Source organism: Panicum hallii, chromosome 1 (genome assembly GCF_002211085.1).
Source record: "Panicum hallii strain FIL2 chromosome 1, PHallii_v3.1, whole genome shotgun sequence".
Lineage (NCBI taxonomy): Eukaryota > Viridiplantae > Streptophyta > Magnoliopsida > Poales > Poaceae > Panicum > Panicum hallii.
The window spans coordinates 22249034-22274690 of NC_038042.1; the positions used below are offsets into that span (position 1 = coordinate 22249034).

The window sequence follows — 25657 nt, forward strand, 5'->3', positions numbered from 1 at the left end:
TGGCTCGAACCTCGAGGAACAATTTGCACATTTAATCGTGCCATTTCCTCGCGCAGGTTATCATCCTTGGGTCCATAAGTCTTCCGGCTCAGGGCATCGGCCACCACATTCGCTTTTCCGGGGTGGTAATGGATTTCCAAATTATAGTCCTTGACTAGCTCTAACCACCTTCTTTGTCTTAGGTTCAAATCTGACTGGGTGAAAATATACTTCAGACTCTTATGGTCAGTGTAAATCTCACACTTATTCCCAATCAAGTAATGCCTCCAAATTTTGAGGGCATGCACTACGGCTGCTAATTCCAAGTCATGGGTCGGATAATTCTGCTCGTGAGTCCTGAGCTGGCGGGAGGCATAAGCAACGACTTTCCCGTCTTGCATCAGCACACATCCTAATCCTTGTCGGGACGCGTCACAGTAAATGACAAAATCCCGATGAATGTCCGTAGGGTCAGCACTGGGCGGTTGTCAGCCTTTGTTTCAATTCTTGAAAACTTCTTTCACAACCTTCCGTCCAGGCGAACTTCTTCTCCTTCTTAAGAAGTTCCGTCATGGGTCGGGCTATCTTGGAAAATCCCTCGATAAATCTCCGATAGTACCCGGCTAACCCAAGGAAGCTCCTAATTTCACTAACGTTAGTTGGTCGCTGCCAGTTGGAGACTGCTTCGACCTTTTCTGGTCCACAGCTACGCCTTCCGCGGTCAGGATGTGACCAAGGAAAGCTACTCTTTCCAGCCAGAATTCGCACTTGCTGAACTTAGCATAGAGCCTATGTGTCCTCAGCTTCTCCAATACTACCCGCAGATGTTGCTCATGTTCCTGAATACTCTTGGAGTAGATAAGTATATCGTCGATAAAGACTACGACAAACTTATCCAGCTCGTCCATAAATACCTTGTTCATGAGGTTCATAAAATAGGCAGGGGCATTGGTTAGTCCGAAGGACATTACAGTGAACTCAAACTGCCCGTAGCGGGTGACAAAAGCTGTCTTAGGGATGTCACTTTCCCTAATCTTGAGCTGAAAATATCCTGACCTTAAATCGATCTTGGAAAAGTACTTGGCTCCTTTTAGCTGATCGAACAGGTCATCAATCCTGGGGAGGGGGTACTTATTCTTAATGGTAACTTCATTCAGTGCCCGGTAATCTACACACATCCTCATACTCCCATCTTTCTTTTTGACAAACAGAACCGGGGCTCCCCAAGGCGACGAGCTTGGTCTGATGAAACCAATCCGTTGCAGTTCTTCTAGTTGCTTCTTTAATTCCGTCAATTCCGAGGCCGCCATCCTATAGGGTCTCTTGGCTATCGGAGAGGTTCCGGGAATAAGGTCTATGACGAATTCTATATCCCTGTCCGGCGGCATACCGGGAAGCTCTTCAGGGAATACATCTGGGTATTCGTTTACTACCGGGACTCCTTCTAAGGGCTTGGCTTCCATGCTAAATACCATTGGGTCAAATTTACTATCCCGGGTACGGCAGATCACTTGTACTCCTTCGTGGTTGGTTAGGTGTACCACTTTATCAGTGCAGCCTATGAGACCATTGTGTCGGCTTAACCAATCCATCCCAAGGATCACGTCTATTCCTCCAGGCTTAAGTACTACTAAATCTGCTAGAAAGTCTACCCCACTTAAATTGATCCTTACCCGGGGACACCCTAACTGACAATTGATGTCGCCTCCAGGCGTCCGGGTTAATAGGGGTGTTTTTAGTAGTACTGTAGGTATTTTGTGTTTCTCCACATAGCTCGAGGATATAAACGAGTGTGATGCTCCAGAATCAAATAATACTGTCGCCAGAGCTGAGTTGACTAAGTACTCACCGAGCACTATGCCCTGAGCTTCTTGAGCCTCCTGCGCGTCGATGTGGTTGACGCGGGCTCGTCCAAATGATTGCTGCTTCTCCTGCTGGCTGCCGTCGTTGTTGCGGACGGGCACTCGGTTGGCACCGGTCAGGGCCTGTCTGGGTCCATTCACCGAGTTGGAGAAGGCTGATGTGGCCGGCTTGTTCTTGGCATAAGGGCAATTGGCGATGTAATGCCCTATTTCACGGCAGTTGAAACAGGCCCTAACATTGTTGTTGTCGGGGGCGACCTGGCTTGTATTGCTCTGCGGGGCCCTTGTGGTATTCTGGCTCCTGGGCGGGGCCTGTGGTCCTGTCACTTGCGACTGAGTCCTATACTGCATCGGGGCCTGAGATCTTGGTGCAGTGTAGCTGGAGTTCCTCGGCTTTTGGAAGCGGTCCTACTGGCGAGCCTTACTTTCCAAGAATTTGCGTTTATTGTCCTTTCTTTCTTCGGCCTTGGCCCTCTCCGTGAGGATGGCCTTGTTCATCAGGGTGTTGAAGTCTGGATAGATCTGGGGAGTAAGCAAGGTTCGTAGCTCCGGGCTTAACCCCTTCTTGAACATGTCTTGCTTCTTATCGTCGTCGTTCACTTCTTCCGGCGCGTACCGGGCCAATTCTATGAACCGGTGGGTGTATTCTTCCACCGTCATACTCCCTTGTTGTAGTGCGCGGAATTCATCCGCCTTGCGCTTCATAGTGGCCGAAGGGATGTGGTAGCGGCGGAACTCCCTTACAAATTCTCCCCAGGTAATGGTAGAGGCATCTTCGGCTGCGGCACAATAGTTTTCCCACCAGGATAATGCAGTTCCGGTGAGCTGGTGGGCTGCCAGAAGGACTTTATCCCGGTCCTGGCATTCGAATGGTTCGAGCTTCCTCTGAATTACTCGCAACCAGTCATCAGCATCCAACGGGTTGCAGGATCCGGCGAAGGTAGGTGGCTTGGTCCTTAGGAAGGCCGTCAGCTTGTCGTTCATATTCTGCCCTCGTGGCTGCCGATTGATGAGGGCATTCGCCAGAGTCTCCAGTATGAGGGTCTGGTTATGGATGATCTGCGCCAGGTCTCCGAGGGGTGGGGGTGGTGGTAGTTGTTCTCCTTCTTGACTTCCCCCTCGGTTCTGGCTTACTTCTTGTTCTCCTTGGGGAAGATCTTGTTCAACGGGATGTGCTCCGACACTAGCGGCTACGGGGTTCCGGCCACGGGAGGCCCTCGCGGCATTCCGGGGGTCACCTGTTGATTGGGTAAACTAGGGTTACGATTATGTGATGTTTAAGTTGTTTAATTCGTATATATATATATAAGGCAGAATCTACCTCCTGCCGGTACTCATATAAATAGTCAGCACACAACAAACCAGCACACAACATCACAAACAACAAGCACAAACCATTTTATTACTGCAAAGGGAGTACAACTTAGGGTAAGGCTAGGTCTCGTACTACTCGTCCAGGGTCATGTCCAAGGGCACAACTTAAACAAAAGGGGCTGGGGGTACATCACTAGGCTGGCGTCGGTCATTCTACTCGCGGGGCTGGCCTTCTTCTGGGGTAGAGAGGGTGAGCAATCCTCCGCCGTTCTCTGGGTTTCCATCCGCCGAGGGTTGTGCAGCACCATCTCTTTCCGCGGCGGCAGCAGAACTTTCCGGGTTCTCGGATGGGGCTTGTGGGTTTCCAAAGAGTGTTCCCCATCCTATGACGGGTGTCCCGAGTAAAACATGGCCTTCTCCGATTGCCGGGACAGGTGTTCCGCTTTGGGTCCAATCTTGCATGCGCCGGTCTCGGGCCTGCCTGAGGCTTTCTTGGGCGACAGCTTCGCTACTGACCGCGGCTGCGGCTCTCGCCTCGGCATGGGCGGCTCGGATCTGCTGTATCCTCACCGCGAGCTCTGCTTGCTCGGCTCGGTGAGTCTGCTCCCTCAGAAGGTTGGCTTGCTCGTCGAAGAGTTGGTCCAGGGCGGCTAGGTAAGTCGCTACTTGGTACAGGGGGCCTTCTTCGTGGCGACGTCGCTCCAGGTTCCTCATGCGTGCTTCCCAGACTGGGGTTCTGATGGCCGGCGGGAAGAACTTCGCTGGTGTAGGGGCGAGGTGTTCTTCAAAAATCCGGCACAAGTAACGGAGTGCTTTTCTGATGGCCAAGGGGTAGGTGTCTTGGTGCCTAAACCCTGTGGCGGTCGCGCGCCAGGGCTGGATGTTGGGGTAGCGGTTGCTCCTGGCGATGACCAGGATCACCCTGCAGCGGAGGGTACCATGGTGCTCGTACTCTCGGCTGTAGTACCTTGGGCGCTTCGTAACGCCAAGGTCCTCCAGGGTGTTGATCAAGAGGCTGGGGAATCCAGGTGCAGCTTGGCAATCGCCCTGGGTCCATCCTTCCTCAGCCATCTGAAACAGAAGTAGGGTAAACAACATGGTACAGGTGCAAAAGCGAGTAGATGATATTTATTATTACAACAAGGGTGGTACAGCTTTCATGGATACGTGGTCATTAGGGTAGGGTTTTTGCTAGGGGTGCTAATCCTATCATGGGGATTCTTCCTCAGTCCTGATAGAGCGCTTCTTTATTGGAAGGAACCGATCCATCTCATTTTCGGTCTGAGTACCCTTGTCCCAATGGGTCTCCATGGGTTCTTCTTCTTCTTCTTCGATCCATCCACCTATCCCGTTGCGGCTCTCGTATTCTTGCATCTGGGCTTGGAGGGCGGCTAAGGAATACTCGGCGTTTGCGGCTCTTGTCCGTTGTTCCTCCAGCTCCTGGGTTAACTTTTCAACCCCATGGATTAGCTTCTTCAGTTGTGCCGACTGTTCGCGGCAGAGTGCATCCAAGCCAGTAAGGTAGATGGATAGGTGGGAGACCGCATCTTCTAAATCTTCTTCTTCTCGTCCAAGTCCCCTCATCCGGGCAATCCAAGTGCGTCCACTTCTTTCAGCGGGTGGGAAAAATCCCATAGGAGTCCGCTGAAGGTAGTGCCTGTAGAGCACACGTAATCGGCGCAGGGCTTTACGGGCGGCCTTTCGGTAGGTGTCGGGGAATCGGAAGCCCTTTGTGGAGATGAACCACGGGTCTACTTCAGGGTAGCGGGTGCTTCTCTCCATAAAAATCATCATGTCACACCGGAGGGTGCCCCCGGAGATGTATTCTCGGTAGGCATACTCCGGTGGTTCCATGATTCCAATGCGTTCCAGGCTGAGCAATAGTAGCTTGGGGAGGCCGGGCTCTGCGTGGCAGATTCCGTTGACCCATCCATTGTCAGCCATCTGGAACAGGGTAAAGAAATCAGCGGTGAGTGTTTGTGTAAGCAAAGGGTTATGTCAGGACAAGTTCTAGGGCCTAAAAAGGGGTCTCGCTCCTAGGGTCACGTCCTACGGCCAGCCTACGGCTCTGATGCCACCTGAAGCGTCCCCCCATCAGGGAAGACTTAAAAGTGTTGTTTTATCAGTCCCAGGAGGCTGATAACACTTTTATTACATCAGATGGTACATCACCGTACAACTCTACGCGGTAATGGGCAGTGAAGCGCCACTATCGCGAGGATTACAACCACAACCCACACAACTACACTAGCTACGAACAAAGGATCATCAGAGTCTTGCGCCATGCGGAATTCAACGGTGGCCTCAACCACAGGCAAGACTGGGTGCAGGACGAAACCCTACTCATTGTCTTCGGGGACGTAGTCTGGGTCTTCCACTGTAAAAGTAAGGAAGGGGTGAGTACAAACGTACTCAGCAAGTCCAATCGCACCCACGGAGGGGGGTATAACAGAATTAAATGCACAGGTTAATCCAAGGATAATGTTAGGGTTTATTTGCGGAAAACACGGTTGTATGCAGGGGTTCGCTTAAAACATTTTTAAAACAAGTTTCCAAGTACCAAAGAGCATGCGATGTTGATCCACGCAGGATCCAAGTTTTAAACTGCTACCGGACTCCCCGTCCGCCGTAGCACACGGCACAACTGCCGGACACTTTCCAAACAACTCACACCAGTCCATCCATTCCCAGAGAGAAACACTAGTTATGTGACCACACCATAACTTGCCCAATACCGTGGGCACGGCTATTCGAATAGCTTTTCAACTCTGCAGAGGTGTGCAACTTTACCCACAGGTGGGGTACCACAGCACGAACACCTTAGTGCCGGTGCAGATCCCAACAAAGCCATTACCCACCTTAGCTAGACCTGACTAGCCACCACGGGATCCATCAAGGGGCCATTCGACCTACCTCCGAGGTTTAACCGGGGCATAAGTCACACAGAGCTTATCCCTTCTCCTTGATCACCCGTTGCTCTCAGCTCTCCTGATGGCTATCAGGCTAACTAGTGGGGTTTATGCTAAGCCGTTGCCCATACAACGGTCAAGTGGTTCGCACTACAAGAAGCTAGGTGAGATGTCACATCAACTCGGTCCTTAGGGGTGACAGGATGGATATCTCCCTTCCTCGCTCATCCACACAGGTACGAGCACACCAACGGCAATTCACACAGAAATGCCATCCATCCCGTCTAACTCGTCTTTCAAAACCACATTGTATCCCTTCCCACACACACACATTTTCTTTATAAAATCAGGTGGTTAAGGTAGGGTTATCTCAAACAAGGGTGGCTATCCTACCATGTTTTCAGCACGCAAAACCATGCAATTTTATAAAACAGGCCACTGGGTTGTGTTTATAAAAACTAGGACAGAAACATGCATCAAAGGGCGGAATTGAACTTGCCATCGTCAAACTCTTGCGAGAAGTCCTGATCGTAGCACCGCCCCTCGGGCTCGGGGTCGCAGTACTGGTCCTCGTTCGCTTGGTCACGGTCGGGACCTTCCTCGTTCACTCCGTGTCCTACGACGCAAACAAATAGGCATACAATCAAGCACAAGAAGTAAAAGCTTTTATCGTCGAGCTCGAATCGGAAATAATTTAGTTACGGAGGTAGAGGTAATATTTTTGGGTGGTTTCTTAATGGCATGGCTAGAACTATGTTAGAAAGGGGGTGGTAAAGTTTCGGGTCGATCGGAGGTCGTTTCGCACATAAAATGACGCGCTAAAGGTGGTTTCAGGGCTTAAACAGGGCTCTAGGGGTTTATTCGTAAGTATCTGGAAATAGCAAGGACCTTTTTTGTAAATTCTAGAATTTCTCGAGGCTTGCTAAAGAGTGCCAAACGTATCTAGGTTCAGGTCTTGGGGGGGGTTTGTTTTGAAATAAAAAAAAATAGTGAGGTCTCATTAGCAAAAGAGGTGATTAAATGAGAGAGGGGGGTTTTCCCTTGGGAATACAGGAAAGGGGGAGGGGGTTTGGGCAAAAAGCCCTCCTTCTTCCTCCCCTTGCCAGGGAAAAAACAGAGGAGGGAGGGGGAGGCTCGGCGCCGGCCCCAATCCGGCGGCCGAGGGCTCAATCGCGGCCAGGGAGTGGGGGAAAAGGGAGAGAGGGAGGAGGGGAACCGATCCCCGGCCTTACCTCGGGCCGGGGTGGGGCGAGGGAGCGCGCCCACGAGGGCTTGCGGCGGCGGGCAGAGGCGTCCGTGGGGCGGCGCCGGGCTGGGGGAGGCGAGGGGCCGGGTGGTGGAGCGAGTTGTGGGGTGGGTGAGCCGCGCGGGGATCCAATTTATAGAGGACGGGGGCGACGGGGCGGAGGGGAACGAGGCGATGGCGGCCGGCGGGCGGTGCGGGCGCCATTAATGGCGTTCCGGCCGCACGCGGCCGTCGCGACGCGGCGTGGCGCGGGACGGGGGCGGGGCGGCGCTCACCGCGGCGTGCGCACGTGGATACAGGGGCGAGGGAGGACGCGGCAGCGGCGGTTGACGCGGCGTCGCGGCGTGGCCGTGCGACGGGCGGCGCGGCGAGCGGCGCGGCGCGTGGAGCACGCGCGGGGCGTGCACGGCCGGGCGCAGAGGCGTGCGTGGGCACAGGGAGGCCGAGCCCGGGGCATGCGCGCGCACAGGGGGGGAAGAGGCAGCCGTGGTTCGGGAGCTGGGGTCGGGCGGCGCTCAGGAGCAGGCAGGAAGGGAGGAGGGAGAAAAAGAAAAAGGGAGGGAAGGAAGAAGGAAAAGAGAGGAAGGAAGAAAAGGAAAAAGGAGAAAGAAAAGAGAAAAAAAGAATTAGGGAGAGAGAGGAAGGAAAGAGAGAGGAGGAGAGGTGCCGGCGCCGGTCGCGGCTGTGACCGCGGCCGGTCGGCCACGCGCGGGGGGGGGGGGCGCGCAGCGCGAGGAGCACAGTGAAGAAAGACGCGTCGGCGTCAATCGCGGCCGCAGCCGCGGCCGATCGGCCACGCGCGCGCGGGATTCGCTCGTTGCGCGAGAAAAAGGATTGTGCCGGCGTTATTCGCGGCGGATGAACGCGCACAGGTGGCAGGCCTCCGAGCGGCGCGGGATAAGACGGCATAGGGTTTTAGTGTTGGTTAGGAGGGTTAGGGCTAGGGTTTCGGCAGCGAGTGGTTTTTAATCGGAACACTTTAGTGCGTGGTTTACTTGGGTAAATTTTCAGGGCGTTACAGACTTCCTCACTAATAGCTTCAAAAATTGCATTTCTAGCTTTAGCATTCCATTTTAATTGTTCGATGGTGGGAGTTCCGGTGAACCCGACTTTAGTTGCCGACCACACTTCGGGGGCAATCGCATCAAGGTATGCGGCCATGCGAACTTTCCAATAGGCAAAGTTCTTGCCCTCGAAGTGAGGCGGCGAACCACCCATCTTGGCCATAGCTCTAGGCGGAGAAGCCTAATGATCCAAATGAGCAACGAGGCTCTGATACCAATTGAAAGGATCGATGGACCAAGAGGGGGGGTGAATTGGGCCTTTTTCAATTTCTAAAACAAGGTAAAGCAACCTTAACCTATGCAAAGCTAGAAAGGCACCAATTCACCAACCGGGTAACTAATCAACCTACGCAAGCTAGGAAAGATAAAAAGAGGTAAAGCCTAGTAAGGTAGAGCAAAGTGATGATCCCTAAATCAAGCACATGAAAATATTGCAAGAAAGATAATGCTTGAATAAGTAAAATGGACAAGGGACAACCGGATTTTTTTCCGTGGTATCGATGTGTTGGCACACACCCCTAATCCACGTTGTGACACTCACAAAGAGTATTGTCACCTCCCAAGTCACCAAGACGAGGGCGCTCACTAAGAGTCTCCGTTCACCATCCCGGTGTGGTGGAGATCAAGCCACGTACAATCTTCTTCTCCGGGCTTCCACAATCCTTGGCAAGCTCCGCGAGAATCACCTCGATTACCAAGATCGCCTAGGTGATGCCAATCACCAAGAGTAACAAGCTAAGGCCTTCACTTGAGCAAGAACCGATCACCAAGAACGGATGCACACAAGCTTCTCTCTACTCAAGTCCTTAATCTTGCTTCTTGAATGATTGAATGAACAAGTATGTGAAATGATGAAGCTCAAGGTGGCTCTTGACTATAGTATGAGTGTTTGGATGTTGCCTGATGTCAAGAGTAGTAGAACGACCCATTGGAGGGGTATATATAGGCAGCTCACACGAATAGAGCCGTTGGAGAAAAAGCTGCCAGAAGACTGCGTAGCGCCGGTTAATCCGACGTACCTCCAATAGTTATCGTCGGTTTAACCGGTGAATGTAAACTACCGCATCTGAAAACTAGCCGTTACAGCTTGGGCAGATTAACCGACGTATCATCGGTTTAACCGGTGAGTGTAGTCATCCATTGATCAACTGAAAAACCAAGTCTCTGGACAACTGCACCGACGTCTCATTTCAAATATCGTCGGTTTAACCGGTGAGTGTAGTTGTCCACTGATCAACTGAAAAACCAAGTCTCTGGACAACTGCACCGACGTCCAATTTCAAACATCGTCGGTTTAACCGGTGTATTGACTTGTCCAGACTCTGCTGACCAAGTTTAACCGACGTATAGAAAAGTTGAGGCGTCGGTTAAACCGGTGTTAAGGATTTTTCCTGATTTTGCCTTTTCTGACTTGAGTCTTGAATGTAATCCAATTATTCTTGAGATATAAGTTGAGAACCACTTATTGGAGCTTCTAGAAACCTGAGTGACCATTGTGTGCATCCATTTTCAAATGACCATGTCCATGCTCAAGTTATTTGGCCTAAAAACCCCTCTTAATAGTGCGATCACTACAAAACTATAAAACCTATACTAACCTAAGTGTCCTTCTCAACCTTATGACACTTAGGACTAGAAAGATCCTTAGTCTTGACATATTATTGAGTTGAATGCCAAGATCGCCTTTTTGAATAACGAAAATTAGGGGCCTCTTTTGACATATGATCAAATGAGCGATAATGATTCATTAAGCTGCACAATCTCATTAGTCACAATAATGGTTGTCATTAATCACCGAAACATACCTTGAGGGCCTAGATGCTTACATCGGCCGACCTGGCCAGGCCGCCAACCGACATCATCTTTAGGCACGAGGCTGGCAGGTGGTCCTCTGGTCCATGGCAGGTGATTTGGCCCTGTCCTAAGTTGGTTTCCTACTCTGGTGGGCCCTTTGATCCGTGTGAGACTAAACGGTGAGTTCTGATTGGTCGACACCTTTGCACCTTGGATCTTGCTTGCTCTTTTCATGCATTTTTAGCTCAAAAACACCCACACACATATTTAGACCAGCACCTGTAGAATTTGTTATATAAACATCCTATACTAGTGTTGTTTTTATGTAGGATTTAACGGTTGAAATTGGTCCGTAACAACCATCATTTTTACTAAAAAATACAACACAAAGGAGTATAAATATTGGTCTACAAGTTTTATATTGGCCAAAAGTTAAATTTTAAACTCTGAACTAAGACAACATCATTTCATGTGTGAAATTTCAAAATTTGGAACTTGTCTTCTATAGGAACTTTCTAGAGCATTAAAAGAGGGATGTGTTGGTACATTTGGCTAGACATGTTGAGTTGAGTATGAAAAGGTACACAAGCACCCTAAACTAAGCATATGTGCACACATACACATGCACATACACACATACATACACATGCACATACATATAAGAAATGCATTGTTCAATTATTTTTGGTCATAATGCATGTTGCTATTGCTATGTCCATGATCTTTTGTTTAGCATTTTAAGCACCTAGGGTGTTACACCTGCCGACCTGTGGGACGGCTGGCGCCCCCCGCGCGCTTCTGCTCAAGCTTGGGAATCCCCTCGGTGGACGCTGGTTCCGGCCCGCCCATAGGGGCTCTGGTAGCTGTTGGCCCCGGGATGCCTCCTATCCTCGGAGTTGTTAGCGTGTTGGCACGCCGCCGCTTACAGTAGGATGCGAAGCTCACCCATGACATGTTGCCCCTCCGAGTTCGCTTGAGGTGGCATCACCCCTCATCATCGCTGCAGCCGTAGCGACGTTCTCGCTTGCTCGTCGGAAGTAAGGCGTGCCGTGCTCGTTGCACAGGATCTTGTTGTTGACCGCCTTGGCCCTGCCGTGCGCCCCGGCGGGGTCTGGCGTGACCACTGAGCGTGCGTTCACAGCGTGTGCTTGTTCGGCACGTGCGCTCCTCGTCCACCGCGTGAGCCTTGGCGCGCTCGAGCCTCTCCTGCTCATAAGCGGCTTGCTCCTTTGCCGTGCACTGCACCAGAGGGTGGGCAGGCTCGTCACCCACCCCTCCCGTTGGGTCCACCCCTTCTGCATGCACCATGTTGCACTGTCGTGAGGGGTGGTTGTCCTTGCCCGGCGAGGACTCTAAGCTCGAGCCGCATGACTCCTCCTCAAGGAGGTCGAGGACTGATGTCGAGGCGTAGTCTGCCATCTCAACGAACTCCTAACGCGGGCAGGCCACTCATCGCATCCGCTTCGCGTTCTCCAGCTCGAAGAGAGTCGCTACATTCCTCAGCCTGAAAGGGAGAGGGATGCTGGGTCCCAAAAATTGCTTTCAGGGGCACGGGGTTGTCTGCCGACAACTGGAAGACAATGTTCGCCAGCACGTAGATGGTCCGCCGGCATTCCTTGAGCTCCGGTTTGGGCCCGAGGTGTGTTTCGATGCCTCGCGCGAGGGTGCCGTCCTCGGTGACGGTAGAGTCCTCCGCGGGAGGGATTGGCACCGTCTGTGCCTCGTCCCTCGTGCCGCGGAGGTGGAGGTGGCCGAGCTTGTTGGCAACGAACTCCAGGCTTTCAAAACGGATGGCCTGGTTGGGGCTGAAGCTGGGAATGTACCTTCACCCGCCAGCGCCATTGACGGTGAGCTCCAAGTTCCCAAAGCGGACGGAACCCCCGAGTGCCCGACCGCCACATTGATGTCGAGGGCCGCCATCGAGCGTTCACATGGCGGTGAGAGTGCGCGACTTCCCCTACTTGGTGCACCAACTGTCGGTGTTTCAATCACCGGCTAGTAAATTTAGAGCCGCACTTCTCCGTGGCTCGATGACTAATAGACGAAAGTAAGGATTTAGAATGGTTCAAGCAATGGCCCTACATCCAATATGGGGTGGTGTTCTTCGTATTCCTCGCGTTCAAATGGTGGATGCTTACAACGCGGTGCTTGCAAGCGGTGTGTGAGTGTGTGTGGTTGAGAGAGAGAGAGAGAGGAAGGCCTAGGTCCTCCTTATATTCGTGGTGGGCAGGGCTACATTGCATGAGAGAAGAGGGTGCCTCGCCTCCCGGGAATGGCGTCCCTAGGGTGAGATCAGCTTCCCTACACGTGTCCCATCCGGAGCCCTCCGGTCGATCATGCTCTGCTGCTTCCCAAGCAATGTCCTATTCATCCGAATCGCAGTGCCGCCTGACATGTCCTAGGGCTTCCACCTCATCCCCATGGCAGGACATGGCACAGTCATACCTGCGGCACGCCCTCGTCCTGATGCACCGGGGGCGGGCCTCTCGTTTGGTCGGCACGCCCGGCCTCCCTTGCGGGGCTTGGGAGGTCGGGCGCCTTGTTCTCCTCTTGCTGTATGGTTCAAGCCAGGGCCCGCTAGCGTGGCGCAACCCCTCACCCTACGCTTGAAGGTTGATGGCGACCTGGTAGGAGCCGTCCCATCGGCCCTGTGGAATGGGCGCGGCCAGCATAAGCACCGGTCGCGGCGTCATGATGGCCCGGCTGACCAGGGACATCCCTCCAGTCCTCTGATCCGTAGGCGGCGCCCCTATCCAACTGTCGGGTGAAGGGCACGCATGTACGTCTTGTCGGAGCAAGTGCAGTTAATGCCGCCCCGCGCCTTCCCTAGGTTACCTCAGGCTCACGCCCGCCTCCCGGGGTCAGCTCGGGTCTCCCGACCCCTCCTGCGGCGTTACGGGTCGGGAAGGCGCCACGTGCCTCGGACCCAGATACTGCCGAGCCGCCGGAGCTTCTTCCGTTGGTGGGTCGGTTTTGGCTGCGCCTGCTTGACTCGGCCTTGACCGTCCGCCCGAGGTCGGTTACCGGTGCGGTTTGGTCTTGAAGGACCGTGCTTTGGGGTACCCGTGGTACTTAACCGCGTCAATTAGCACATGTTTACTATAGCACAACATGGTCAAATCATGGACTAAATAGACTTAATGGATTCATCTTGCAAATTAACCTCCATTTGTATAATTAGTTTTATAATTAGTTTATATTTAATACTCCTAATTAGTGTCCAAACATCCGATGTGATAGGGACTAAAGTTTAGTCGGGGTGATCCAAACAGACCCATAGATACATGTACATGCACAGGTATACGATGGAACATAAAGCGGTTCATAGTGTCAGGGTAGGTCCGGTTAGATAGGTACATGCACGGATCTTGAAACCGGTTCTGGACGAACATGATGAACCTATCCATACACCTTAGACCTTAGAATTCTTAGAGCCCCTTTGGCAGGGCTCCACGAGCTGCTCCAAAATTAGCTTCTGCTGGAGCCCTCCCAAATGGGGTGCGGGCAAAGGGCTACGGCGGTGAAGCCCTCGAATTTCCGCACTCTGGAGCGATTTGGTGGAGGAGGAGCCACAAATCGTGGCTCCGCGCGGCTACTCCATCTCGACCGCCACCTTTGCCCCCGCGCGCGCTGCGCCTCCTCACAACCTCTTCGCATGCTGCACCTCCTGGCCAAGGACCGTTGCTCCTTGGCCAGCCTCGTCGGCTGCAGGTGGCCGGGCGGCGGCGGGAGCCCGAGGCACGGCGGGGCGGGGCAAGGCGGGAGGCCGGGTGACAGCGGGAGCTTGAGGCACGGCGGGGGACAGCGGGAGCTCGAGGCGGAGGTGGACAGTGGGAGCTTGAGGCGGCAGCCGGCCCAGGAGCAGAGCACGGGGTGGCAGGCGCGGAGGGGAAAGGAGGCGCCGGCGGCGACCAGGAGCTGGGTGCGGATAAGGAGAGAAGGAAGGGAAGAAAAAATAAGAAGGAAATAAAAAATGGAAAATTTGAGGAAAAAATAAATAGATAAAGGTAATAGGGTCATTTGACCTTTTCCATGTATATTAAATAATAGGAGGAACTGTTTTGCCAAAACGGTTTCAGCTCCATCAGGGATGTCGCTCCACCAAAGAGCTGGAGCTAGAGCCATTTTTGGAGGAGCCGCAACTGTACCAAACAGAACCTTATTGGTTTCTACTAATTGTAGGTCTCACATAATTTAAATTTAAAAAATAAACAAAATTCATCATTCATGATAATTGACCGAAAAGAACACGGCTTTGGGAAACTGGGGAGAAAGGTGAAGGGTAGACAACAAAGCGGCTGCAGGACTGAAACACCTGCTCGGAATCTCCCAATCCCGGCCTCCCGATCTCAACGACGGCCTCTGTAGCTGCCATCACCGTCGATCTGGCGATCTCCCATATTCCGAAGACAGCAAGTGGGCGGAAGGCGGAGGCGGAGAAAGCAGGCGCCAGGTAGCCGCCGCCGGAGTAGGAGGAGATGATACTCCCGGTGGCGAAGCTCGGGACGCTGTTGCTGAAGACAATGTCGAAGCCCATCGCGACAAGGCTCAAGACGGAGGCTAGCCGCCACCCCAAGTTCCGGCAGCTCATCATCAACCTCGCCCAGGTGCCCCTGCTGCCCATCCCCCATTTCTCCTTGCGGTAGCTCGGTGTACGGACTGGATTTGGCGGCTGTATAGGGTTTGTGGTTCTGAGCTCTGTGGCTGTCTGATTTAGTTTAGCTCACCGAATCCTGGACCGACGGCCATGGGTAGGGGGTTTAGCCACTGCCATCACATCTTGGATACTCGTTCTTGTTTAGAAGCTTGTTAGGCGTTATTCAGATCGTTTTTGCTAGCTTGTACCTTGGCTGCTGCTGATTCATCAAATCTTGGATATTTGTTCTGGTTTAGAAGCTTGTTAGGTGTTATTCAGTGGTATGTATATGAGGGACCCGGTTTGTTCTCTGGGGCCATGGCTTACTGATAAAGGGCATGGTCGACTTATACAGTTACTGAGTTTCAGGTGGATCTGGTGCATGGTTGTGCAGAATGTTGTTTTCCTAGATTAGATGTTCCTCTAAACTAAGCAACATGCCCATCTAAGTTTTGGGGTATTGACAGTTAACAACATGTCCATCTTTATGTGCATGTTTGGAAGCTGAATTAACAACCTCATTTTAGAGAGACACCCTCATTTGAATCCAGCAGTCCAGAATACAGGAACGGAAAACAGACAAGAATTGTGGTAATTGTATAATTGTATGATTCTAGTGTATGCACTAAAATGAGTTGTGCTAAGGTATTCGACTGTAGGAGACTCGAAATATAAAATAATTTCGGCCCAGTTAAGTCAATGTAAAACAGAGAGGCCTTCAAACGGTCGATTAGGTACTAGATTCCTAATCCTAGACCACACGAATTGTTTGATTGAATTGTTTGGATGTTTTATATGAAAGAACCGCATGATTTTGGAGATAGATACCCAAAGAACATTTCATGGCCTTGGGCCTTATGCTTAATTTTCTTGAATTGTGCTAACTCTATTCTTTGTTCCTTTGCTCCAAGGGGCTACAAAGGATTTTTTTTTCCATAAAGGAATCTGTTCCCATTAAATTTCTTTAAACCTCCTACATTTGAATAGGTGAACATGAGAAGTCATCAGCTTTACGGGGTTTCAAACTTGTTAACCAAAAGTCCAGAATAACAGGAATATGTGATAAAAGTGGTAGTTCCATTTCTAACCAATTAGAAGTAGCATCTAGATGGCCATTTTGCTGGGATAACTGTTTTCAGGCCTGATTGCCAGAATACAATATAAATTAAATCAGGAACTCCACTTTGTGTAATCCTGATTATTATACTTCTACTACAGAAAATTTGGCAACTTAAAACAAGTACCAGCCTGGGATTGTGATCATTTGCAGTGTACATATTCTTTGTCTGTCCTAACCTTAAATTTGATGATCTATTGAGCCCATGTACTTGTTGAGATATGTATTCACCTGCTGCCATTCAAGGTGCTGGAACTTTAAGTTTGATCTAGCCAGCAAAACACATAAAGATGAATAATATATGACTTCCAGTATTACTATGTTGGCAATTTAGAGGGCTGCCGGGAAATTACACAGTAAAAGAGATCATGTTTTCTCTTCTCTATTCTTTAAATTCTTGTTGGCTAAGTTTCATTTCCTACATCATGCACAGAACTTAGGATGGCAACGGGATGGGGCGGGGCGGGGGACCAGCCCCCATCCCCGCCCCGATCCCCGATAGCTGACCCCCGCCCCGGCCCCGAAACTCTAATTGGGGGAAAATCTCGCCCCATCCCCATCCCCGTCGGGTCCCCGAACCCCGACGGGGCCCCGTGGGGATCAACCAGACCGTGCACAAGATGAGTTCAGAACAACCAAATTTCAGAAGTTCCGTTCGAAAAAAATCCAGCAAAAGTTAACAGGTCCAAGCATGAGTACAGAACAAGCAGAAGCTAATAAATCCAAGCACGAGTGAAGTATACAGCCACAGATCCAAGCACGAGGCAGGTACATTATCAAATAACAAGCACAAGCTAACACATCAAGCAGATTTGTACTTTACTATTCTCGATGCTCACTAATACTCATTGGCTGCCGCATTTGGATGCAAATTTGCACGGGGACTTGAGAAAAAGCGACAGATGTGGTCTTCGTGAACGGAACATCCAGTGGAGGCGGCGGCGGCGGCTTGCTCTTCTTTTGCGGCTGCATCTGCACCTCCGCCCTTGCTTCACGTCAGGCTCGCTGTCTTGCACTCGATCCAGAGATAAAGAGAGAGAGAGAGAGAGAGAGAGAGTTGAGAAATGAGGGAGGAGCAGGATCAGTGGTGGCGACCGCCGCCTACCTGGTCCCTGCGGCTGAGGAGTGAGGAGGGATCGAATAGAGTTAGGGTTTGAGAAGAAAGTTTGCTTATATACGCTGGACCGCTGGGGACGTGTTCTATTGGGCTTTTGGGCTGAGCATTTTTATGGGCCATAAACATTTAGGGTCCCCGTGGTGCCTCCGCGAAGATAAATCTTATCCCCGTCCCCGCCTCGTTATTATTTCGGGGCCTCACCCTGTATCCCCTGAGGGGGAAATTTGCACCCGCCCCCCCCTCCCTTTCTTGTCCCGTTCGGGTTGGATCCCCGCGGGGATCTGCCCCAACAGGAGAAATTGCCATCCTGACACAGAACCAACAAGTGCAATCTCATAGGAATCATTTAGTATGTTAGTCAGCTTTTTAACATGATGTATGTGGAGATTTCATAAATGGATAGATGTATAAATCTTGATCGGTAAATTACAGCATAGTATACATTAAAATATTCAAAATATAAAATCCCAGATTTACTGTTAACTGTTCTCAGTCCTCGCGCGATAACCAGCTCTATCATTTTGAGAGAACATTGGAGATAACAATAGAAAATAGCATCTGAATAACAGATAGATTGTTTCATGAGCCACTTGTCTGTTTTAGTAGATTGACATGGTGTGGTAAAACAGAAAATCAAATCAATTTGGGGATAGAAGTGCATTCCATGCACCATAAATCCAAAACACATGATTGTTAACAGAATAATTTAAAAAGTTTGATCAGTATGCTAGTCTGAGTTAGTGGATTCGGTGAAATAATGAGTCATTGATGTCCAGGACATACAGGTGGGGAAAATAGATGGGCTCATTGAAAGCATCGCCTTAGCCATTATGGCTTACCTTGCCTTGTTTAGATGCTTTCCATTTTCTTAGTCACCTTACTTAGCATCTGCATTAATACTGTGCACTCAATAGCTTATAAATTAAGATAAAACTTTCTTACACCCTTCCACTCAAAATTTTGTAATCTTATTTTTATTATTTGCTATTTTTTTATTCCATCACTTATTTAGATGGCCTTTCTAGCATATTACATATACAACTTCTTTTGTAGGCAAATCACCGCATCTCCACAAACATCCAAAGAAGAGTTTATGGTCATGCAACTAATGTTGAGATTCGTCCATTGAATGAGGAGAAAGCTGTTCAAGCTGCTGCCGATCTTATTGGGGAGCTCTTCGTTTTCTCGGTACTCACTATGTCAAAGCTAAATATGTATTCTAAAACCTACTGCATGTTTTCCTTGATTCTTGTGATATTCATCAGTTATAAAATTGCTATTTTCACTTTTGTAATTATGATTCTGCTAGTGCAATGCAAGCCTATAATTTATCCCGACGGCCTGATAATATGTGTTGTGCTTACCTACAAATTGGAAATACTGTCGTGCAAACAAGAGTTATCCAGCCTCTTATTCATAGGACTTTAGTTCACTTAATGTATTTTTTCCTCGAATACTCAGGAGAGCATTTAACTGAATGTATTTTTTTCTCAAATACATAGGAGAGGTTGGTTATTTGTTTTTTGTTTCAGTCATTTTCTAAACTTTAGCAAACCTTGTATAGTAGGTTGCTGGAGCTGCCGTAATTTTTGAGGTGCAAAGAAGTGCAAGGTCAGAGGCCCGAAAAGAGGAGGCTCGTAAAAATGAAATTGAGGTAATAGCCCTCAGTCCAAGATTTGTGTATTGCTTGTTTCTCCACATGTTTCAGCTAATTGAATAGTTATACATGTATGATCTTGAAATTGAATACCAAATTTTTCACAGAATTCTTGCTGTGTCAAAACATTAAACTTATCAACCAAAAAATCAACAGCAGTTTGTCTGTCTAAATGCTTGGGAACATTTTCGAATGAGCCTTTGAACAATTGTTTGTTACCTTGACTGAAAACTGCAATGATCTAGTAGCCTGCTTGGCCATAACTGATTTGGAACAAACGTCGTGGAAGGCATCATGATTTCCAGGTTATCCAAATCTGTCAAGGGCCGTGTTCGGCAGGGATGCCGGACCTCGACTCCGGAGCTCGTACTCTCGCTCCGTGATAGCTTCAGCAGGGTTATGCCCCCTCGCTGATGACTCGCTCGCCGGGTTATACCCCCCTGGCTTACGGCCAGAGAGAAGAGAGAGATGAGATTGGTTTAACTTTTGCTTAATCCAACTGAGTATGGTTACAAGATATAAATGGCCTCAGGCCCAGCCAACCGGAGCAACAGGCTCCTCTAATTTAGGACTAAAATGAGCAAGCTAATCTTTCTTTCCTTCTTAGCCACGCGCTGATACTCTTTCCTTCTCAGCCACTTGCGTGAATGTTGGCCAGCTGTTCAGCGCGTTCCTGCGCACGGCGCACGTCCCTGGCTCGGCGGCGCCTGGTGTACGTGCGCCCGAACATGACATCTCCCTCCCCGCCAAGAATCAGCTCGTCCTCGAGCTGGAACGCCGGGTACTTGGCGCGGAATGCCGCCGTGTCTTCCCACGTAGCCGACGCAGCTGTAGCTCCTTGCCACTGGATGAGGGCTTGGGGCACACCACCGACGACGCGATATCGTACTGCGCGTGCAGGCTCGGGGTCGAGGGCTCCATGTCGAAGAGGAGGCAGTGGCGGGGTTGCTGCAGGTGGCTCTCCCTGGAACTTCTTCAGCAGCCCCACGTGGAATACGTCGTGGATGCGGGCGCCGGTTGGCAGGGCGAGCCGAACAGCGACGTCGTTGATGAGCTCGATGACGCGGAACGGTCCGTAAAAGCGGGGCTTGAGCTTGCCGGCGGCGGCCTGGGGTAGCGAAGAGGCCGAGCGCTGACGAAGACGAAGAAGCGCCCAGTCACCAACTTTGTAGCTGACCTGACGGTGATGGCGGTCGTAGAACAGCTTCTGGGTGGCCTGTGCCTGCTCCAAGCGGCTCCGCACGTCGGCCAAGAACTCCTCGCGCTCTGCCATGGACTTGGCGACAGCCGGCATCCTGGTGTCGCCCGGCTCATAAGAGCGGATCGACGGTGGGTCGCGCCCGTAGACGACGCGGAACGGCGTGTCCCGCAGCGAGGATTGGTAGGCAGTGTTGAACAAGTACTCCGCCCATGGCAGCCAGCGAAGCCACTGTCGTGGCCGATCGCCCGTCAGACACCGCAAGTACATGATGATGACGCGGTTGGCTGACTCTGACTGTCCGTCCGACTGAGGATGGAACGCCGTCGTCATGTGGAGCTTGGTTCCCATCAGCCGCATAAGCTCCTGCCAAAACAGAGACGTGAAGACAGGGTCCCGGTCAGAGACCATGGACTGTGGGACACCATGGAGGCGGACGACTTCGGCGAAGAATGCTTGGGCGACGGACTCGGCGGAGTAGGGATGTGCCAACGGGATAAAGTGGCAATACTTGCTCAGACGATCCACCACCGTGAGGATCACAGACTTCCCACGGACGCGCGGCAAGGCCTCCACAAAGTCAAGCGCGACGTCCGTCCACACACCCTGCGGCACCGGTAGCGGCATCAAGAGCCCCGCCGGGTGGAGGTGTTCAGACTTGTATCGCTGGCAGACGGCACAAGAGCGCACCCAGTCCTGCACCAAATCCTTCATGTTAGGGAAGTGGAAATCACGTCGGAGACGCTGCAGGGTGCGCTGAACGCCCTCGTGGCCGTCCTCATGGACCGCCCGGAGTATCTCCGGTAGCAGCGGCGAGGCGGGCGGGATGTACAGCCGACCCCCGAACAGCACCATGCCGTCGACGATGGTCCAGGTCGCAGGCCGGGTCCCGGCGGCAATCTCGGCGTGCAGGGCTACCAGGGCCGGGTCCTCGAGCTGGGTCTGGCGTAGGCGGTCCACGAAGTCGAAACGCGGTCCAGAGATGGCCAGCAGGTCCGCATCCGCAGTGTCCCGCCTGGACAGCGCATCGGCGACGGAATTAGCCGCACCGGGCTTGTACTCCACGGAGAAGTCGAAGCCCAACAGCTTGCCCACCCAATGGTGCTGTGGAATGGTGGCCAAGCGTTGGTCCAGCAAGTACTTGAGACTGTAGTGGTCAGTCCGGACGATGAAGCTGCGCCCCCATAAGTATGGGCGCCAATGGCGAACTGCCTGGACCAGACCAATGAGCTCCCGCTCATAAGCAGCGAGCGCCCGGTGCCGTGGCGCCACCGGCCGGCTGTAGAAGGCGATCGGGTGGCCGTCTTGGATGAGAACAGCCCCGAATCCATGAGACGACGCGTCGCACTCGACGATGAAGGGCTTGGCGAAGTCCGGCATGCCCAACACAGGCGCGGTGGTGACCGCGGCTTTGAGCTCGGTGAAGGCCGCGGCAGCCTCGGCACTCCAGGCGAAGCCGTCCCGTTTGAGCAGGGCGGTGAGTGGTGCAGCGATGGAGCCGTAGTTGTGGATGAACTTGCGGTAGTAGCCCGCCAAGCCGAGGAATCCACGGACCGCCCGCGGTGAACGTGGCACCGGCCAGTCCATGATGGCCTGCACCTTGGCCGAGTCCATGGCCACGCCGGCCGCCGAGATCGTGTGGCCGAGGTAGGCGACCGTCGGGACGCCGAACGCACACTTGGAGCGCTTGACGAACAAGGTGTGGCGACGGAGCTCGGTGAGGACGATGCGAAGGTGCCGGAGGTGGTCTGCCCAAGAGTTGTTGTAGATCAAAATATCATCAAAAAACACAAGCACGAAGCGTCGGAGGAAGGGGCGGAGCACGTCATTCATGAGTGCCTGGAACGTGGCCGGGGCGTTGCACAGCCCAAACGGCATCACGAGGAACTCATAGAGGCCATCATGTGTGCGGAAAGCCGTCTTGTGGACGTCGTCGGCGCACATTTGCACCTGGTGGTACCCCGACCTCAAGTCGAGCTTGGTGAAGAACTGTGCTCCATGGAGCTCATCCAGTAGCTCGTCGACGACAGGAATGGGGTAGGCATCCTTCACCGTGATGGCGTTCAGCTCGCGGTAGTCGACGCAGAAGCGCCACGAGCCGTCCGGCTTCTTGACGAGGAGCACCGGGGAGGAGAAGGCGGAGTCGCTGCGCCTCACGATGCCCTGCTCCATCATAGCCGCGCACTGCCTCTCCAGCTCGTCCTTGTGCGCGGCAGGGTAGCGATATGGCCGGACTGCCACGGGAGCCGAGCCGGGCTTGAGAGTGATGCGGTGGGCGCGCCCGCGGGCCGGCGGCAGGCCGGTCGGCGCCGCGAAGACGTCCTCGAAAGCGTCCAGCAGCTCGTCGAGGAGGGGCTCGGTCACTGGAGCGGCTGCATGAAGGCGGGGAGTGGCCGGAGGTGCAGTACCGTGCCAACAGACGTCCCGTCCCACCTGCTTGAAGGCCATGGTGCCTGCCGCCACGTTCCAGACGATGTCCCCCAATGGGGCCATCCAGTTGATGCCGAGAACAACATCGTAGCCCGCCAAAGGCATGACGTAGAGGTCGACGCGGAGCTCCAACCCGTCGATGATGACCGGCGCCTGACGAAGGACGCCCGGGCAAGAGATGCGTTCCCCGTTGGCCACTGTGGCTGTTAGGCGAGGGCGCGTCTCAACGGGCAGCCCCGTGCGCTGGGCCGCGGCCTCCCCGATGAAGCTGTGTGTGGAGCCGGTATCGACGAGCGCGGTGAAGGTCGCCGACCCAACGTGCACGCGGAGTTGGATGGTGCTGGTGACAGGCACCCCGGCGACGGCGTGTAGAGAGAACACGGGCGCCTCCTCCTCCGGCTCGTCCTTAGCGAGTTCGAAGCCGTCGATGTAGAAGATGCGGCGACACACCCTGTTGTGGCCGCGCGAATATGGCTCATTGCAATTATAGCAAAGGCCGAGACGGCGCCGTTCCGCCTGCTCCTCCACCGAGAGGCGCTTGTTGGCTGGGCCCCCGTCTCTGGGCGGTGGCGCTGGAAGTGCCAAAGGCGCCTTTGGAGCGGGCAGCGCGGGTTGCGCGGGCACCGGAAGGACGGCCACCGCGGGTGCCGCCGGACGTGGAACGGGCGCCGGCAGGATCGCCCGGGCCGCCGCCTTGGGTGCCGCCTGGTTGAGGCGATCCAACTCCACCAGCTCCAGTTGGCGAGCCAAACTCATGGCCGCCGCGAGTGATGCCGGGGCGTGGACGCGCACCTGGTGGCTGAGCGGGGGCAGCAGACCGCCGGTGTAGAGCTGCACCCGCTGGTCTTCCGCGAGGCGGCCGGCGCGCGGAAGGAGCGCCTGGAACCTGTTGGAGTACTCCTCGACGGTCCCCGTGCGGCGGCATTCGGAGAGCTCGAACAACGGCGCTGAACGCAAGGCCGGCCCGAATCGCAGGTGGAGAAGCTCCTTGAATCGCCCCCAAGGAGGCGTGCCTTCATCTTCTTGGAGCTGGATGAACCAGAACTGGGCAATGTCCTCCAAGTTGTAGGAGGCCATCCACACCTTCTCCTCCGGCATGATGCGCTGTTGGCGGAAATAAGATTCGCACCGATTGATGAACAGCAGCGGATCCGTCTTGCCGTCATATCGGGGAAAATCCAGCTTCTGGAACCTGGGCGGCCGATCTGTGTGGTGCTGGCCGTCGGGGCGGCTGTCAGCGTCCGACGACGAGGCCGCTTGCGCCTTGAGGCCCGCCACCTCGACGGACAGGGTCTTCAATATTTTGACGACGTCGGCGAGGCTTGGTTCTTCGTCACCCATGGCCGGATGCACAGAGGAGGACAGGGCCGCGAGTGGTGGGGACGGTGTTGGGGCTGGTGGTGGCGCTGTGGCGGATGGAGGGCTGGTGGTGGCGGTGGGATGGGATGCAGCGGTGGTGGATCGGAAGGATCGGCGCGACGCTGATACCAGGTTGTCAAGGGCCGTGTTCGGCAGGGATGCCGGACCTCGACTCCGGAGCTCGTACTCTCGCTCCGTGATAGCTTCAGCAGGGTTATGCCCCCTCGCTGATGACTCGCTCGCCGGGTTATACCCCCCTGGCTTACGGCCAGAGAGAAGAGAGAGATGAGATTGGTTTAACTTTTGCTTAATCCAACTGAGTATGGTTACAAGATATAAATGGCCTCAGGCCCAGCCAACCGGAGCAACAGGCTCCTCTAATTTAGGACTAAAATGAGCAAGCTAATCTTTCTTTCCTTCTTAGCCACGCGCTGATACTCTTTCCTTCTCAGCCACTTGCGTGAATGTTGGCCAGCTGTTCAGCGCGTTCCTGCGCACGGCGCACGTCCCTGGCTCGGCGGCGCCTGGTGTACGTGCGCCCGAACATGACAAAATCAGTCAGAACCATAAGGATTTAGTAGGCTGCTTCTTTTGTCAAAACAGCAAATTGTCCTTAACTAATTTGGAACAAACGTCCCTGAAGGCATCATGATTTCCAGGTTATCCAAATCAGTCAGAACCACAAGGATTTAGTAGTCTGCTTCTAAGCTTAACACGTCATATTTTTACTTTTGATGAGTACAACATTAATTTCTCATCTTACAACAGAGAGTTCTTCAATAATCTTTTATTCTAGCAAGTATTAGCTCACTAATCTATATTGCCTACCAATGTCAATAATTCATAAATTCTTATGAGAGTGTTGTCTCGATCTTGAAGGCAATAAGGCAAAAGGAGGATCAGCTGGCTGAAGAGATATTGACAATGAAGCAGAAGCTTAGCGAGTTGGAGCGCCTCGCCAACTCTCGAGGTCTCTCCGGACTGTTCAGGAGCAGCAGTGTCCCAGACCAAATGAAGCCCACATGACCAGTTTATTTGACTGGAACAAATTTACCAGTTCATGGACTCTATCACTCTAACCAGGTGAATCGACAATACTCCTGCGCTGTTTTTTGAAGCTCCCAACATGTGGGTCGCGGTTGTTATCCCCACCATTATGGGAGATCCCATCGATAGTTCTTCAGGGGTTCAAAACACCAGAGTTTCTTTCTGCATTTATCAACTTGGTTCTTGCAAGTTGTAAATGTGTGAAATATTTACTCCACGAGCTTGTCGTGGAAATTGCTGTCAAGATGTTTGTAGCAACACGCCAACACTCATTCAGATGTCATGCTGTGGAGGGTTCCTCTTCTATCTAGCGATTCAGTTTATCAAATGAACCGGGTAGACAAATGCACTGGCGCCATGTATCACCAGACAGTATCTGACGTAAAACTCGATCAGCAAGGAAGCACGTTGCCACTGACTTTGCTTTAAGAAGGGGCTCACTGGCCGTGGCAGGAACCTCACCAGCGTCTGCCTCTTTGCCAACCTGGGATCCATCTCCAACCGCTGCGCACGGAGGTTGGCGCAAAATGCAGCACCAAGGGTTCGAGCCAGTGGATGCTTTACCACTGAGCTACACGCTCATCACCCACCAATACGCTGTGGTGTGCAACCATAATTCGCCGGACCCTGTGGTATGTTAGGGGTAACAAAGGTTCTTAAATTTAGCGTAGATAATATAAGTGCCGGGTTTGAAAAAGGCTGGGCTCATATGTTATAAAATTTTAAGCTAAGTCTTAAAGTCCAAATTGAATTGTGAAGGGATTATTAGAACCATGATCTATTAATACCCTACCTTAAAGTGGCCCTTTAACCCTACCGTGGCCCTTCAACCCTACCTTAAAGTGGCCCTTCAAGCTAGCCATTGTAGACATGTTTATGCTCCAACGTTTTACTCAGCCTTCACTGTTCATTCTTTCAGCGTGTACAG

The 25657-nt window shown here is 52.5% G+C and overlaps 1 protein-coding gene across 1 annotated transcript; it reads left to right on the forward strand.

Annotated features, from left to right (window-relative positions):
* Window positions 1-14413: 14413 nt before the first annotated feature.
* Window positions 14414-25057, forward strand: LOC112875542 (OPA3-like protein). The gene is made up of 4 exons (XM_025939425.1): window positions 14414-14775; window positions 18092-18226; window positions 18606-18692; window positions 24562-25057. The coding sequence occupies exons 1-4, from the start codon at window positions 14647-14649 to the stop codon at window positions 24706-24708; spliced, it is 498 nt and encodes a 165-aa protein (XP_025795210.1). The 5' UTR covers window positions 14414-14646; the 3' UTR covers window positions 24709-25057.
* The last annotated feature ends 600 nt before the right edge of the window (window positions 25058-25657 follow it).